Source organism: Ruditapes philippinarum, unplaced genomic scaffold (assembly GCF_026571515.1).
Source record: "Ruditapes philippinarum isolate M1 unplaced genomic scaffold, ASM2657151v2 ctg760_1_1_1_1, whole genome shotgun sequence".
NCBI classification, from domain to species: domain Eukaryota; kingdom Metazoa; phylum Mollusca; class Bivalvia; order Venerida; family Veneridae; genus Ruditapes; species Ruditapes philippinarum.
In genome coordinates, this window is record NW_026853160.1 from 339,787 (window position 1) to 358,107 (window position 18,321).

The 18,321-nt window shown below is 33.7% G+C and overlaps 1 protein-coding gene across 1 annotated transcript in view; it reads right to left on the bottom strand.

Moving 5' to 3' along the window:
• Positions 1 to 18,321, bottom strand: part of LOC132735568 (exocyst complex component 4-like) — a 61,711-nt gene that overhangs the window by 38,414 nt on the left and 4,976 nt on the right. The window contains exons 4-11 of the mRNA XM_060722527.1: positions 17,168 to 17,230; positions 16,122 to 16,260; positions 15,546 to 15,634; positions 12,841 to 12,917; positions 12,246 to 12,384; positions 10,152 to 10,285; positions 9,439 to 9,509; positions 8,894 to 9,032 (exon numbers count right to left, since the gene is read on the bottom strand). Coding sequence (XP_060578510.1) covers positions 8,894 to 9,032; positions 9,439 to 9,509; positions 10,152 to 10,285; positions 12,246 to 12,384; positions 12,841 to 12,917; positions 15,546 to 15,634; positions 16,122 to 16,260; positions 17,168 to 17,230 — 851 coding nt within the window. The remainder of the gene's footprint in view (positions 1 to 8,893; positions 9,033 to 9,438; positions 9,510 to 10,151; positions 10,286 to 12,245; positions 12,385 to 12,840; positions 12,918 to 15,545; positions 15,635 to 16,121; positions 16,261 to 17,167; positions 17,231 to 18,321) is intronic.

The following is an 18,321-nucleotide window of genomic DNA, read 5'->3' on the forward strand; positions in this document are numbered from 1 at the left end:
TTTAACGCTGATTTTTTTACTTACTGTTCAATGAATATCGACATTATCTTTTTCTAAAACCATTCAATGATGTAAACATATATTATATTCACAAATAATACTAATTATATTTAAAAGAAAGGAAAAACTTTCGAAAGAAAATTATAAATCATGAATGTAGTGTAAAACAGGTAGCCATTACTGTAATGACGTTTTATTAACTAGGGGACACAACTAAAGCTGGACTGTAAATGACACTGTAATTTACAGTCCAGCTTTAGTTGTGTCCCCTAGTAAATCAAACGCCAATTACCACCTGTCATGGCCGCTCTATTTACAGTGCAGGATTTTAAATTGATTTTGGGCTTGTGGGTTATTTAATTCAGCGAGATTTACATGTCAAAGATATGTGTGTGAATTTTAGTTTATTTATACTCACCACCGAATGCCAATGTAACAGTTATGATGTGAATTTGAGATTTTGGAAACAATTTGATGCATGACTGATGGACAGGTAAAACAACAAAAGAGCGGATAAACGCTTACCTGGGCATGTTTTTCACACCTTTGGTGATCATAAATGTCCTAATAACAATTGTTTATTGTACTTGGCTATCAAATTGAGCAAGCGTTATAGCGCGCTATAAATCTAAGTCTACTTAAAAAAAAAAATTTTTTTTTTTTTGGGGAAGTTTTTTTTTTCTTTTTTTTGGGAGCCAAGGTCTATGAGCGCTCTTCTGAGATTAGCGTTATAGTGAAGAGCGAGTTATCGAGGCTACAGTGTATTCATAATTTTCATATTGCATAATGCAATAAGTTACTAATGGACTGTTAAAAATGTTTCATAGTAGGTAAGGCCTATAATCCGCTATTGAATACAATTTCAATCTTGTAAGGCTTATAATGAAGAATTTCATGCAACACTGACAAGAAAAACTAATTGAACTAAATAAACATAAAGGCTGGGCAGCAATGAAAAATCAAAATTTCTCATATTGTCTTAAGAAAGGTTAACAAGAAAGGTTAACATTTGAGCCGCGTCACGACAAAACCAACATCATGGGTTTGCGACCAGCATGGATCCAGACCAGCCTGCGCATCCGCATAGTCTGATCAGGATCCATGCTGTTCGCTTACCCACTCTATAACAAGTGCAGAAACTGACAGCGAACAGCATGGATCCTGACCAAACTGCTCGGATGCGGATGTTGGTTTTGTCGTGGCTCATTTCATGCATTAGAAATAGTTTTCACAATACTTGAAAGGAAACATTCTTTCATTCTAAAATGACTAAGTAATAAAACAGCATTCAACAAATATTACAAGACAATACTAAGACTCTATGGGATGATGCAATAAAATAAATCATCAAAAATCGATTTTTCAAAGCTAAAATAATTGTTTTTTAAAGCTGCAGATCATGATATGAGAAAATAGAAGGTCTCAAAAATATCAAACATTATAAGAAAAATATATATATTAAAAAATTAGAACTCCGTGAGTCGGATGTGTCGCCTTGTAAACAATAAAGTTTAGGAGAAATGGCCAGGACAAAAATGAAATTTGAAAATCAACAAAGGGCAATAACACAAACAAGAGCTGTCGGTAGGACAGCAACGCTCGACTATTCTTAGTGCTTGATAGTAAAAACAAGAGGGCCATGATGGCCCTGGGGTCGCTCACCTGAACATAGGCCCCCAGGGCCGGGCCAGTTTAAACCAAAGGGCTTTTATTTGAACAAACTTGGAAGACACCCATTAAAAGATATTTCATGATGTTAAGTTTTTACTATACACAAATAATGAATAACAATGACTTTTGCCCCCTCTCCCCTCTCCCTGGCAGGGCCAATTTTGACCCAAGGGCTTTTATTTGAACAAACTTGGTAAACATCCATTAGAACATGTTTCATGCTAAATATCTTAGCTCTAGCTCTTTGGGTTCTTTAAAAGAATTTTTTTTAAGTTTTTACTATATGCATATAGGGAAAATCAATGACCCCCTGGGGCGGGGCCAATTTTGACCCCAGGGCTTTTAGTTGAACAATCTTGGTAGACACTGATAAGAAGATGTTTCATGCTTAATATCTTAGCTCTAGCTCTTTGGGTTCTTTAAGAGAAGATTTTTTTGAGTTTTTACTATATGCACATAGGGAAAATCAATGACCCCCTGGGGCTGGGCCAATTTTGACCCCAGGGCTTTTATTTGAACAATCTTGGTAGACATCCATTAGAACATGTTTTATGCCAAATATCTAAGCTCTAGCTCTTTGGGTTTTTTAGAAGAAGACTTTTTAAAGTTTTTACTATATGCATATAGGGAAAATCAATGACCCCCTGGGGCGGGGCCAATTTTGACCCCAGGGCTTTTATTTGAACAATCTTGGTAGACACTTATTAGAAGATGTTTCATGCTTAATATCTTAGGTCTAGCTCTTTGGGTTCTTTAAAAGAAGATTTTTTTAAGTTTTTACTATATGCATATAGGAAAAATCATTGACCCCCTGGGGTGGGGCCAATTTTGACCCCAGGGCTTTTATTTGAACAATCTTGGTAGACACTTATTAGAACATGTTTCATGCTTAATATCTTAGGTCTAGCTCTTTTGGTTCTTTAAAAGAAGATTTTTTTAAGTTTTTACTATATGCATATAGGGAAAATCAATGACCCCCTGGGGCAGGCCAATTTTGACCCCAGGGCTTTTATTTGAACAAACTTGGTAGACATCCATTAGAACATATTAAATGCCAAATATCTAAGCTCTAGCTCTTTGGGTTTTTTAGAAGAAGATTTTTTTAAGTTTTTACTATATGCATATAAGGAAAATCAATGACCCCCTGGGGCGGGGCCAATTTTGACCCCAGGGCTTTTATTTGAACAATCTTGGTAGACACTCATTAGAAGATGTTTCATGCTTAATATCTTAGGTCTAGCTCTTTGGGTTCTTTAAAAGAAGATTTTTTAAAGTTTTTACTATATGCATATAGGGAAAATCAATGACCCCCTGGGGGGGGCCAATTTTGACCCCAGGGCTTTTATTTGAACAATCTTGGTAGACACCGATTAGAAGATGTCTCATGCTAAATATCTTAGTTCTAGCTCTTTGGGTTCTTTAAAAGAAATTTTTTTAAGTTTTTAGTATATGCATATAGGGATAATCAATGACCCCCAGGGGCGGGGCCAATTTTGACCCCAAGGCTTTTATTTAAACAAACTTGGTAGACATCCATTAGAACATGTTTCAAGCCAAATATCTAAGCTCTAGCTCTTTCGGTTTTTTAGAAGAAGATTTTTTAAGTTTTTACTATATGCATATAGGGAAAATCAATGACCCCCTGGGACGGGGCCAATTTTGACCCCAGGGCTTTTATTTGAATAATCTTGGTAGACACTCATTAGAAGATGTTTCATGCTTAATATCTTAGCTCTAGCTTTTTGAGTTCTTTAAAAGAAGATTTTTTTAAGTTTTTACTATATGCATATAGGGAAAATCAATGACCCCCTGGGGCGGGGCCTATTTTGACCCCAGGGATTTTATTTGAACAATCTTGGTAGACACTCACTAGAAGATGTTTCATGCCAAATATCTAAGCTCTAGCTCTTTGGGTTTTCTAGAAGAAGATGTTTAAAGTTTTTTCTTTTGGTTGCCATGGCAACCAGAGTTCTGCATGGAATGGAATTCTTTGAACAATTTTGTGAAGGCTTCACACAAGGAACATCCCTGTGAAGTTTCATTATGATCTGCCTTATGGTTTCAGAGGAGATGTCGTTTGAAAAGTGTGAACGGACAACGTACGACGGACGACGGACGAAGAGTGATCCTAATAGCTCACCCTGAGCATATGCTCAGGTGAGCTAAAAATGCTTGATACAGTTACTTCCTCCTGTTTACAGGTTGGGGTCATGATGGTGAACAAGTGTGCAAAGTTTCAAAGCCATATGTCAATGGACTTTGAAAATATTTGAACTATTACAAAAACTTTAACGTAAATTCTAAGTCGAAAAAGGGGCATAATTCTGTCAAAATGCTTGATAGAGTTAACCTCCTCTTGTCTACAGGTTGGGGTCATGATGGTGAACAAGTGTGCAAAGTTTCAAAGCCATATGTCTATGGACTATGAAAATATTTGAACTATTACAAAAACTTTAACGTAAATTCTAAGTCGAAAAAGGGCATAATTCTGTCAAAATGCTTGATAGAGTTTACCTCCTCTTGTCTACAGGTTGGGGTCATGATGGTGAACAAGTGTGCAAAGTTTCAAAGCCATATGTCAATGGACTTTTGAAAATATTTGAACTATTACAAAAACTTTAACGTAAATTCTAAGTCGAAAAAGGGGCATAATTCTGTCAAAATGCTTGATAGAGTTACCTCCTCCTGTCTACAGGTTGGGGTCATGATGGTAAACAAGTGTGCAAAGTTTCAAAGCCATATGTCTATGGACTTTGAAAATATTTGAACTATTACAAAAACTTTAACATAAGTGGTTACGCCGACGCCGACGCTCGGGTGACTGCAATAGCTCTACTTATTCTTATCGAATAGTCGAGCTAAAAATAAGAAATGCAGAACAGCAGTTTCTGTGCACTGCACTTCTTATCAATAAGATCTATCATCCTTTTAAGTTTCAAGTCTAAAGCTTTTCTAATTTATGAGAAATGGCCTGGACAAAAATAAAGTTATAAAATTAACAAGGGCAATAACTCAAAAAATAAGAAATGCAGAGTACCATTTCTTGAGCACTGCACTTCTTCTTAATGAGATCTATCATCAGATGAAGTTTCAAGTCCATAGCTTTTTTATTTTAGGAGAAATGGCCCAGACAAAAATAAAGTATGAAAATTAACAAAGGGCAATAACACAAACAATAAGAATTCAGAGTACCAGTTCTTGTGCACTGCACTTCTTCTAAATGAGATCTATCATCAGATGAAGTTTCAAGTCAATAGATTTTATACTTTAGGAGAAATGGCCTGGACAAAAATAAAGTATGAAAATTAATAAAGGGCAATAACTAAAAAAATAAGAAGTGCAGAGTTCCGATTCTTGTGCACTGCACTTTGGGTCATTATAAGAAGCATGCATACCAAGTTTGAAGTCAATCCGACTTATAATAACTGACTTATGGTCAAGCTTTAGGGGACGCCGACACCGACAACGACACCGCCGACTAAAGTAACCCCTATATGACGCCTTTCTCAAGGCGACACAATAAAAGAAAGTGTTTAAAAAAATCAGTAAATGTTTATAATCCATTCAAGACTGAATATGTTACATGGGAACAATATACATGTGATAACAGAAATGTGCAAATGGATTTAAGCCTTTTTAGGGGCTCAAAACTTGTTGGGTTTTTTTTATTAACTCTAATTTCAACTTGTGTTTAGCACATCTGGTATAAAGAACCCTGAAAATGACATGTGTTTTAAGATCTGATTCATGGTTTAATTAACAATATTATATTGCAAAAAAATATCTATGGCCATAAGCCAATAAAACACATTCAAATTTCAATTATTTTCAGTTTGCATACATTTTAAACAACTGAGTGTCTTTTCAGACATTCAATAAATGAAAACATGTCTGGCATAAATCACCATCAAGACACATGTCAAAAAGTACTTGACACTTAATTTTTTCTTACATGAAATGTAAATTTGAAAACCTACTAGTATAATTAACGCAATAAATAATGCGAAATACGATTGAATATTCTATCCTAATAATCAATCCCTAATGAAATAAGTGTTACTTTTGGTTCTGTGCTGCTAATCATGGTTGAAACTGGTGCTACTCATTTTGAAATTTTGCCTAAAAATCATTAATGATTTTGCCTCGGCTGAAATATGGACAAGTCTCTTTTTAATATTTAACATAATTTGGATTAACAAAAGTACATTGAATGTAAAATTGGCTTGAGCAACATTTTAGTATAAAATAGCACTGAAAAATCACGGGTCAGTGGCTTAAATATTTATTACTAATATCTATGTGTTCTTTCTACCAATGATTTAAGTGATTACAAACATCATACAGAATAAGTGAACGGTTAATATTATTGGAATTAGGGTCTACTAAAGTAAAAAGACTTGTTCTTTTATGGTTATTTGTGAGCTATACAGGATCTGGGAGTGAAATTTATAACATTTGAAAATTGGTGAAAATCATGTTGAAATATAAGCTGTAACTTAAGTTTAAATATACACTCTGAATTTGATTACAAAGGAGGAATAAGTCAATTTTAAATCATCAAGGATTCTTTGAATTATAGGAGCAATTATTTTTTCCTTAAAAATATCTATATTCTATCATACTTTTTATCACTATTTTGAGGAAAATATTCAAAACTATTTTAACTTCACAAAAGAAATTCCCACATACAAAAATACTCATAAACAACATTATTTTATCAAGAACATGCAGACAACAAAACTTTATGATTAATACAACAAATAGGAAAAAAGTCAATGGCCATAAATAAATATATCAAAATACTGTATGTGAAAAAATTCCAGACAAGTGCAACTTGAAGCAGGTAGAATGAAACTTACAACAGGTACAGGGAAAAAAAGATGAACCACATTGCAAAATATATTTGTTCACTGTAAAGAACTGACTTATCCACAAGATCAAATCATGCTAATCAAAACATGACTATCAGTAACATCCATGGATGGTCAACACTGTCACTTTGAAAAAAGTAAAAATCACAGTCTTAGTATGACAAATATTAGGAAAATCTAGAAAACATGACCTTGACCCTATCTGCATTAACTTCTCCTTAAAGAGGTACATAAAAGGTACCAGTTGATCAACTTAGGTTTCCTGGTTAATTACCAGTTACCATTAGATCTACACTCAGAGTCACTTATAATCCGACACTTTTTCGGTATAAATTGGTTATTTGTGAACAGATTTTGTTCAACTTTTGGACCATACAAAATGCAACATTTCATACTTACTACTTAGAATTATATCAACTATTTATTGATAAGAAAAAAGAGAAAATAACAAAGCAAATATGCTTCTGCAAAATGAAAATTAACAGAATGGCTTTAAATATCGTAACAAAATTTGTCACAATTTTTACAATCATTCTGTGATTTTTCATTTTACAGTACCCTAGCCTATTTGTTTTTGATATTTTTTTCTATTTTCTTTTATTCCAAATAACCTATTTATACAGAAAAAATGTAAGTGTCGGGCTGTGAGTGCCTCTGAGTGTATATGTAAAATAAACTGTTATGCATAAATGTACTCTCCTCTCCTGAGGATAAAACCAGCTGCTTTATTGACATCCTTATTTTTCTTTTGATGTGATAATGTTCTAGCCACATTAGAGGCACATAATGAAAAGCATCAAAGACAATTCACTAGTCCCTATCATTCTAACAGTTATCTGACTGTCCACAAGTCAGTACAAAAAAAACAACCTGGCAATTATATGTATATTCTCCTTTAAAAAATATGGGAGTAACATATCTTACAAAAATACAGTAAACATTTTCCCTGACAACTAAATAAACAAAGTTCTTTTATGTAAAAAAAATAAGTTCTTTTATGTAAAAAATAAGTTCTTTTATGTAAAAAATAAGTTCTGATATGCAAAAAAATGCTATGCATAAAAATAATGTAAAAAAAAGAAAAAGAAGTCATCAAGGCATTCAAAAAATAATTATAAAATGGCAGGAATAAAACAAAAAGGGCAAAAATAATGGCATTCAAACATTCTGGAAATAAAATGTTTACTTTACCTCACTTTTCTCTTTCTAGAAAAATAAACATGGCATTATAGAAATAATGTATAAAATTGCTTTCTTAAGGCTACATGGGGTAAATATGAAATTTCTAAGGATGCAATTTAGCTTTTCTTTATTAAAAGAAAAAAACAAACAAACAAAAAGCTTTAACCAGCAGTGGTTAAAATATAATTCAAAAGCTGTCTACACAAAAATTTCCATTTTTCCATTTATTTTTTTTTTCATTTTTTCTCTTTTTTACTTTTCATGTTCAACATCCTTGCTATTATTTATTTGGCAAGACATACAGGTGGAAGAAGATATCAACACTTTTTTTTATAATTTGGGCAACATGTTGACTTAAATCTTTTATTTTTAAATCTTATCTATACAACCATGCGAGTAAATTATATCCACACTTTGTGTGTTTAATTCATCTCACTTTATGATATCCATCACTTGTAAATGAGCCACAGCCTGACAAAGCCAATATAGTGTGTTTGTGACCAGCATGGGTTCAGACCAGCCTGCACATCTGCGCAGTCTTATCGGGATCAATGCTGTTTGCTTACAAACCCTATTACAAGTAGAGAAACTGATAGCGAACAGCATGGATCCTGATCAAACTGCACAGATGTACAGGCTGGTCTGGATCAATGCTGGTCGCAAACACGCTATGTTGGTTTTATCATGGTTCATCTCAAATCTCATATCAATTCTATATCTGATGTAAATATGAACTGAAAAAGGTAATATATCAAGGTTCCAAGACATCTTAATCACTTTATGTTTCAAATATGTGTATGTGGATAGGATTTTGCATAAGTCACACTTGACTTGTTTTCCAATCCACGACACCTATTAGTGTGTTTGTATATGCTTAATGAATATATTTATGTTGTACAAATCAAAATAAATTGTCTACACTAAATATGTTTATCCCAACACTTTCGTTACTGTTTCTTTTTTGACGGTCCCGCTAAGTTGAAATAACAAGAGTTGATTGTACAATAAAATTTACAAGAATGACCCATGACCTTCTATAAAACAAAGCATTTTTTACAGTAAAGGCATGAAGGCAAACAAAATACCCCACAATAAACTGCACCTTAGCTAATTCAGAAATATTACCACTCTTGTTTATCAAGGTACATGTAAATATCATATTCACTTACTATGATCCTATGAAGATTCTGAAGCACGACTTTATGAATGTTCGCCACAGATCTAAACTGCACAAAGATAATCTCTAGCAATTCTAGGAGCTGCCTCGGCTGGTACTGTGTCATCAGATTCTCTCCCTGGTTCCCTATACTGTAATGTTAATGAAAGTTAAAAAGAACATTAATGATTATAGCAGTTATTCATAGTTTTCTTAAAATTGTGTTAAAACTTCATACTCAATACTTCATATTGCACAACAAGTTTTTTTGGGGGCTTTTCTTCCAAATTCACCTAATTTCCAGACTTGATAAATAATTTTCCAACTAAATGGGCAAAAATTTATTCTAAAAAGGGTAAAAGTGAATGAAATCTGTTCTAAAAAGGGTGGAACTGAAAGAAAAACCATACCAAACAGGGTGGAAGTGTAGAAAAAAAAAACGTAGAACATTACATGGTCATCATTGCTTTTAATATGAAACATTAACAGAAAAAAACCTATTTCCAAATATACAACAACGTTTATCATCAAACATGTTAGTAAATACAATACAATTACCTGTCAGCAACCTGATTAGAGGCTCTAGCTACTATAGCAATCAACTCAGGATGCATCCTCATCTTAATGGCCTGAAAAATATCAATATAAGATATTGGATTCCCTAGGTTTGTGCTTTATAAATTTTTACAGCTCTTTGGTTATTTTATACGTCATACCAACCCTTTTCAAAGTCATAAATAATATTAAATACTTTATTTAAAGAGGCAACACAGTGAGGCATGCCCAGTCTTCCATATGAGACTGTAGATTCACTTCCTAACATGTTAGAGTTAAACATGCCTCGCTGGATTAGAATTAGAAGTCCATGGCATTTACACTTCTCTTACATAAATACAGCACTATTCAATTCTTAACTTTTATCCTGACAAAATCATGCAAGTAATAGATTTGTCTCATTTAAATTTAAAGGGACTTCATTAATAAAATACAAAAATTGAGCAGCCAACAATATAGAGCCTGGTCAAGCTGCAGGCTGGCCTGGTGTTATACAGGTTACAAACGCTCAGCCCTTTTGGTTCCAGCATTTAAAAGGTTTATACCCTTGTTGCTAAACATATCACAATTGGTTGCTAATAAAAACAGATCCTTATAAAAAGCAGATCATTAAAAGCCACAGAATTAAATAAGTTCAGTAAAAGCAAATAATTGAAAAAATTCCCCTATAATAACCGAGACGTTCTATCAGTTTAATGTACAAGTAAACAGCATACCTCCGCAGCCTCAGGTATCTTCCTTAGAACAAACAACGACTCTATCAGTATTGAGATGAACTTTTGGGGGTCCTCCTCGGGGTCTGACATCAGATTCTCTGACATATTTGTAGGTATACTAAAGTTACTGCCCCCTGAAAGCACAATATTTATCATAAGAATTCTCTTGACATATGTGTACATTTATACCTGTAGTATTTTTCAGGATCTGTTTTGAAACAGCTCATTAAGGGCCAAACAAGGTAATAATCTAATTCTATGTACAGTAAACTCCACTTATAATGATACCATTTATAACAATATACTGCTTTTATTTCATGCTTTCCAGTGTTTTATTGTAATATATCAGATGATTATATTCTGATAAACCAGTAGTGAAATTTATAAAATATAATTTTCACTGTAGCCAGACTATATCTGAATGTGGATGAAAAGAAAATTAAACTAAATGGAATAACAGACTGAAATAAGTGCCGTCATACGTAAATTTTGCTTCTTTAGGAAAAGAAAGTCGATGTCACCATACATTATGTTAGAAATGAAGCAAAATTAGAGAAATTTAACAGAACTATATTTCAAAATTGATGATGTGACGTCATGATGTGATGACGTCACGAAGGAGAATGTGTGACTTTACGCGGCAAAATCAGTAAAAAATACTTAAAATCACCTAAAAAGCATGAAATAAAAAGAAAATTTATTTGTTTTACATATAAGATTGAAATATGTTTCATTCGTGAACACCAGCTATTATATTTTCACTCGTGGCTACGCCACTCATGAAAATATTGCATCTGGTGTTCACTCAGTGAAATTTATATCAATCTTACATGCAAACAAACAAATATCCTCTATTTAATGATGCTGTTGATGCTGTCCCGCTTCTCATTTTCAAATTTGTTGCCTCTTAGATATTACGTTATCGAGATATAGAAGATATTTGTTTGTTTTGCATGTAAGATTAAAATATAATATCACTGAGTGAACACCAGATGCAATATTTTCACGAGTGGTTGGCCATTGATGAAGTATTATTGAATTACTCTGTAATAAGTCCAGAAGACAAGGAAAAGAAACAAAGGGCAATAACTATATAAATACTGAAGATGGAGTTATAGTTCTTGTGCACTGCACTTCCTCTTATTGTGCTTGACCATTGTATGAAGTTGTTTTGAATTCCAACCAGTACGTTTTAAGTTATGCTCTGGACAAGGAAAAGTAACAAAGGGCAATAACTCTGAAATTAATCAAGATGAATTTATGGTTCTTGTGCACTGCACTTCCTCTTAATGTGCTTGACCATTGTATATGAAGTTATATTGAATTCCAACCATTAGTCTTCAAGTTATGGTCGGGACAAAAGAAAGCAATGGAAAAGTATCAAAGGGCAATGACTCTGTAATTAGTCAAGATGGAGTTATAGTTCTTGTGCACTGCACTTCCCCTTATTGTGTTTGACAATTGTATGAAGTTGTTTTGAATTCCAACCAGTAGTTTTCAAGTTATGCCCCAGACAAGGAAAAGTATCAAAGGGCAATAACTCTGTAATTAGTCTAGATAGAGTTATGGTTCTTGTGCACTGCACTTCCTCTCAATGTGCTTGACCATTGTGTGTAGTTATATTGAATTCCAACCATTAGTCTTCAAGTTATGGTTCGGACAAAAGCAAGCAATGGAAAAGTAACAAAGGGCAATAACTCTGTAATTACTTTAGATAGAGTTATTGTTCTTGTGCACTGCACTTCCCCTTATTGTGTTTGACAATTGTATGAAGTTGTTTTGAATTCCAACCAGTAGTTTTCAAGTTATGCCCCAGACAAGGAAAAGTAACAAAGGGCAATAACTCTGTAATTAGTCAAGATAGAGTTATGGTTCTTGTGCACTGCACTTTCTCTCAATGTGCTTGACCATTGTGTGTAGTTATATTGAATTCTAACCATAAGTCTTCAAGTTATGGTCTGGACAAGGAAAATGCCGTGGACCTCTGGACAGACCGACCGCCCGACCAACGGGTGACTCCTATATACCACCCCAAACTTCGTTTTGGGGGGTAAAAACATGCTTTTTAAATAATGTATAGTAAGCAAGACTTACTTTGGTTTGATCCAAACTCCAGCATGGCTCTTGGTGACATATCACCACGGCGACCTGACCCTGTTCTTGCCAGCAATGCCTGTGAGGACACGGTATATATCTGCCTGTTTAATTCCTCTATCAAAATCTCATGCATTCTCTAGAAAATAAAGATTATAACTTAAGATTTCATTATGCTATTGAAAAGAATTCAAGAATTTTGATCCTTTTTAATTTTTATTAACATCTATTTTAGCCTATATGTGAAAAGGGCACTAAGCATTCAATTAATTTGATCAATAAATGTATATTTTAAACTAGTTTAGGTAAAGACAAAATGTGTTTTGCACAATAAACTTGCCACAATTAATACATGTATAAGACCAATGAGATTTGTAACTCTATAGAAACTTATTCCTCCCTAGCCAATACCATTCTTCTATCTTGATCTTATGGTTCTAAGCCCTCAACGATATCTATCTGCTAATGTTTTGCTTTTGGTCCTTGAAATAATTAATAATAAAGTTTATCTTTTTAGATAAAGAGCATTTACAAAAAGAGAGATTGTTTTTTTTTAAAACAAGCCTCCAATATGAAGAATACGTAATAAATGTACCTCCTTTCTTGCCAGTATTTCAACCTTCAGGTCTCTCAGAGCTTCAACTCCAGACAGATTACTCTCCAATTTCGCCACTGGAAAATTCAGCGAGTATAAGTAACATATAAATTGGTATTTGGCCAAACTATTTGATCATCTTACAAAATTTTCTCCAGTTAACAAGTATGTCATATATTCAAATGTTCACTTAATATTTGCACAAAGATAAATACATAGAGGATATTGAATGAGTGTAGATGTAATACTAAATTTATCAAACAAGTTCAATAAATTTAACATTGAATCTAGATGAATATAATATTCTATTTATCACCTATTTAAAACCAGAATGGTTAAAAGGAGATGTTTTTCATCAGCACACTTTTAGTGTTATACTAACATTTGCAAGCTTTAACCCTATTGTATGTTATGCAAATGATGTCACATCAAAGTGTTATTACACTAGTGTAATGCTACTTTTATTTAAATGGGTTTATTACACTTCTACGCTGTCATTTATGTTATAAAATGTATTATTAAACTTGTATTATAATATTTAATTCTTTAACTTGTATAACAATATTATAATCTTCAATATAGACATCTATAGAGCAAAGTGTGCTAACTCTTCACACTAAAAACAAGAGGGCCATGATGGCCCTGAAGTCGCTCACCTGTATATAGGCCCCTGGAGCGGGGCCAGTTTAAACCCCAGGGCTTTTATTTGAACTAACTTGGTAGACACCCATTAGAAGATATTTCATGCTTAACATCCAAGGTCTAGCTGGTCAAGTTTTTTTCTTTACACATATAGTTAAAAACAATGACACACCTGGGGCAGGGCCAGTTTTGACCCAAGGGCTATTATTTGAACAATCTTTGTAGACACTTACTAGAAAATGTTTCATGCTTAATATCTAAACTCTAGCTATTCGGGGTTTTTCAAAGAAGACTTCTAATTTTTTGCTATACACATATACGGAAAATCAATGTCAGCCGGGGCGGGACCAATTTTGACCCCAGGGCTTTTATTTGAACAAACTTTGTAGACACTCACTAGAAGATGCTTCGTGCTTTATATCTAAACTCTAGCTATTTGAGTTTTTTTCAAAGAAGATTTTTTAAAGTTTTTGTATAACACATATAAGGAAAAGGAATGACCCCCGGGGCGGGGCCAATTTTAACCCCAGGGCTTTTATTTGAACAAACTTGGTAGACAATCACTAGAAGATGTTTCATGCTTAGTATCTAAACTCTAGCTATTTGTTTTTTTTCAAAGAAGATTTTTAAGTTTTTTCTATACACATATAAGGAAAATCAATGACCCCCGGGGCGGGGCCAATTTTGACCCCAGGGCTCTTATTTGAACAAACTTGGAAGACATCCATTAGAACATGTTTCATGCTAAATATCTTAGCTCTAGCACTTTGGGTTCTTTAAAAGAAGATTTTTTAAGTTTTTACTATATGCATATAAGGAAAATCAATGACCCCCTGGGGCGGGGCCAATTTTGACCCCAGGGCTTTTATTTGAACAAACTTGGTAGACACCCATAAGAAGATGTTTCATGGTAAATATCTTAGCTCTAGCTCTTTTGGTTCTTTAAAAGAATTTTTTTAAAGTTTTTACTATATGCCTTTAGGTAAAATCAAAGACCCCCTGGGGCGGGGCCAATTTTGACCCCAGGGCTTTTATTTGAACAAACTTAGTATACATCCATTAGAACATGTTACATGCCAAATATCTAAGCTCTAGCTCTTTGGGTTTTTTAAAAGAATTTTTTTTAAGTTTTTACTATAGGCATATAGGGAAAATCAATGACCCCCTGGGGCGGGGCCAATTTTGACCCCAGAGCTTTTATTTGAACAAACTTGGTAGACATCCATTAGAACATGTTTCATGCTAAATATCTAAGCTTTAGCTTTTTGGGTTTTTTTAGAAGAAGATTTTTTAAGTTTTTACTATATGCATATAGGGAAAATCAATGACCCCCTGGGGTGGGGCCAATTTTGACCCTAGGGCTTTTTTTTAACAAACTTGGTAGACACTTACACTTATGTTTCATGCCAAATATCTAAGCTCTAGCTCTTTGGGTTTTTTAGAAGATGTTTAAAGTTTTTTCTTTTGGTTGCCATGGCAACCAGAGTTCTGCATGGAATTAAATTCTTTGAACAATTTTTAAAGGTGACCAGCAAAGGAACATTCCTGTGAAGTTTGGATGAAATTGGCTTTGTGGTTTATGAGGAGATGTCATTTAAAGCAAAAGTTTACGGACGGACGGACGACGGACGGACGAACCCTGGACGAAAAGCGATCACAAAAGCTCACCCTGTCACTTTGTGACAGGTGAGCTAAATAGGAACATTTATAGGATCAGACAAGAGTTGCCATTTCTTATACTACAGTCTATAAAAACTTACATAGCAAGCTATCTTACATTGCGAGCTTGGGGTGAGCGTAATATCATTACTGGCATGAATTTAAGTCAAGTCTACAATATATTGAAATGAAAGATTACGTACAATTTTTTCAATAACATGGTACCATAAAGCATCGCAAAACTGTAACTTCATCATAATAATCACCATTTTTACAATGCTGTCAGCATTCCACTAGTATTGAACATATTTAATTCTATGTTTTTCATTTAACATTTCTACTGTATAAAATATCTTTTTTTACAAAAAAAGCTTAATCTAAGCTAGATCATTTAGTACAATTACCTGCACTGACGATGAGATCCGTTGCATGAAGATAATGTTTCTTAGCTAGAAAATTATCTAACTTATCTGGTACAGCTTTCACTTGCTCACTGAAATATATATTATCATAATCTGTCATTTAAGTGCAGTAAGAAGTTAACTCCTTATATAATTTCCATCATTTAACCTGTTACTTCACTAAGGTCACAATATCAATTATGAAAAAAAATCCAAAAATTTGATATTACATGTATGACAATTGGTAATATATCATTTATCATTTTGTAGCTTTCAGACACTCTGGAATTTGGGCTGTAAATTATTCTATAAACAAAACATGTAATACAAATGCACTTGCATATTATTCTGTTTCAAAGGAACAACAGAATTCTACATGCCAAATCCTGTTAGAATTAAGGTTTTTCTTTCAATTTATGTAAATTCCTCGTCAAAAGGTAATAAATATCTTCAGAAATTTAATAATTTACTTAAATTTGTGAATTTCCATTACTAATCTTTTACATGTGTATTTGTTTTAATTTACTCCAGAGCAATAAGAAATAGATTATCAGTCTCAGTATCTATAAATAGACTCACATCTGATCAAGAAGTGCAGCGATGGTTTTTTGCTCAACACCTTCGATCCACAATCTACGTAATTCATCCCGTTTACAATGCAACAACGTTTTACAGCTTCTCAAATCTTCCTTTATCTTCTTAATTTTCTCACGAGATTCTGGAATAATTAAAATCAAGACATTCCTTGATTCCATCATTTATGTAGAATTAATTCTAGGAAAATTTAAATCAACCCTTCCTTGATTCAATCACTTGTCTCTTGAAATTCTAGAATATTTTATCACTTATAATATTTCAGAAAAATTAAAATCAAATCTTCCTTGATTCTATTTGTTTTCTTATAAGTTTCTTTATTTTTTTCCATAAATTGGTCACAAACGAATGCTCTTTATTTGCTTAGTGCAGGCTGCATAGCAATTACATGTATTTTAAATCTCAAAATTTTAAAATTATATAACACATAGTTTGTAATATAACAAATAGCCAATTAATAATATTCAGTCATTATATGTTTTTCATTTTATATGAAGTGTAGCAAACCTATCAATTAAACATAAAAGTGTGTCAAATAATCCAGTGGTTTTTTTTCTCTACTTTGGGAATGGTGCCGGTACCAGACTGATTGGGAAAAAAAGCGTTATTTTGACTTAAATTGGGAATTTTTTGTTATGCATTTTTTCAGCTACAAATAAGATAGACATCATGAATAAAGATAGCTAACAGCTTCCACTGTCCAGGTAGAACTATTGAGTGATGATTTATATGAATATGTTGGATTTAAATGATTTCAGAGAAACCTCTTGGCCTTGTGGAAATTTTGAACAGCTATTTTGGGAATTTAAACATTGGAAATTGGGAATTTTAATGTCTATTTTCTATTGGGAACAGTACCGTTTTAGGGTAGTAGTTATATAAAGAAAAAAAACACTGTAATCAAACTACTTCCAGGGATTATGCAAGCTATGAAAACATAAGATGAAAAGACCTGACTTCATACTGATAAGATAAAATTGTTCCTGCATGCCTATATATTTCTTAATGTACACCAAGACTAAAATACAAACCTTTGACTTTATCACTGATTCCACTGAATGATGTAAGAATGGATGTTAGATCCTGGTAGTTATCTGAAAATAAACAAAAAATAATAAGAGATAAACAAGAGGGCCATGATGGCCCTGAAGTCGCTCACCTGTATATAGGCCCCCGGAGCGGGGCCAGTTTAAACCCCAGGGCTTTTATTTGAACAAACTTGGTAGACACCCATTAGAAGATATTTCATGCTTAACATCTAAGGTCTAGCTGGTCAAGTTTTTTTTCTTTACACATATAGTTAAAAACAATGACACACCTGGGGCAGGGCCAGTTTTGACCCAAGGGCTTTTATTTGAACAATCTTTGTAGACACTTACTAGAAAATGTTTCATGCTTAATATCTAAACTCTAACTATTCGGGTTTTTTCAAAGAAGACTTTTAAGTTTTTGTTATACACATATAAGGAAAATCAATGTCAGCCGGGGCGAGGCCAATTTTGACCCCAGGGCTTTTATTTGAACAATCTTGGTAGACACTCATTAGAAGATGTTTCATGCTTAATATCTTAGCTCTAGCTCTTTGGGTTCTTTAAAAGAAGAATTTTTTAAGTTTTTACTATATGCATATAGGGAAAATCAATGACCCCCTGGGGCGGGGGCCAATATTGACCCCAGGGCTTTTATTTGAACAAACTTGGTAGACACCGATTAGAAGATGTTTCACTTCTCCAAATCCCTCCAGAGGCGTGCACGTCGCGGAGAAGGCACACGGCAGGTCAAGGTCAAGTCACCTTAAGTACCAGAGGTGATTGGTTGACCTGTCGTGACTAACTCTGGAGGTTGGCGCTAACAAAAGCCGTTTTATGTCAACCGCCTGTTTGCAGCTGTCACCGAACTTGATGCTTTTCCTGTATTGTCTTTCCTCCACCGAACGAAGAACAGGACTTAGGAAGATCGGCATGAAAAAGACGTCCCCGATGAGACTACTAGAGTGGACCGGCATGGACGCTGAGATCTCGGACATATGGAATTTCCGGCGCCGAGCTAAAATAAACTTAAAAACACAAACACACGAAGATGTTTCATGCTAAATATCTTAGCTCTAGCTTTTTGGGTTCTTTAAAAGAAAATTTTTTAAGTTTTTACTATATGCATATAGGGAAAATCAATGACCCCCCAACTT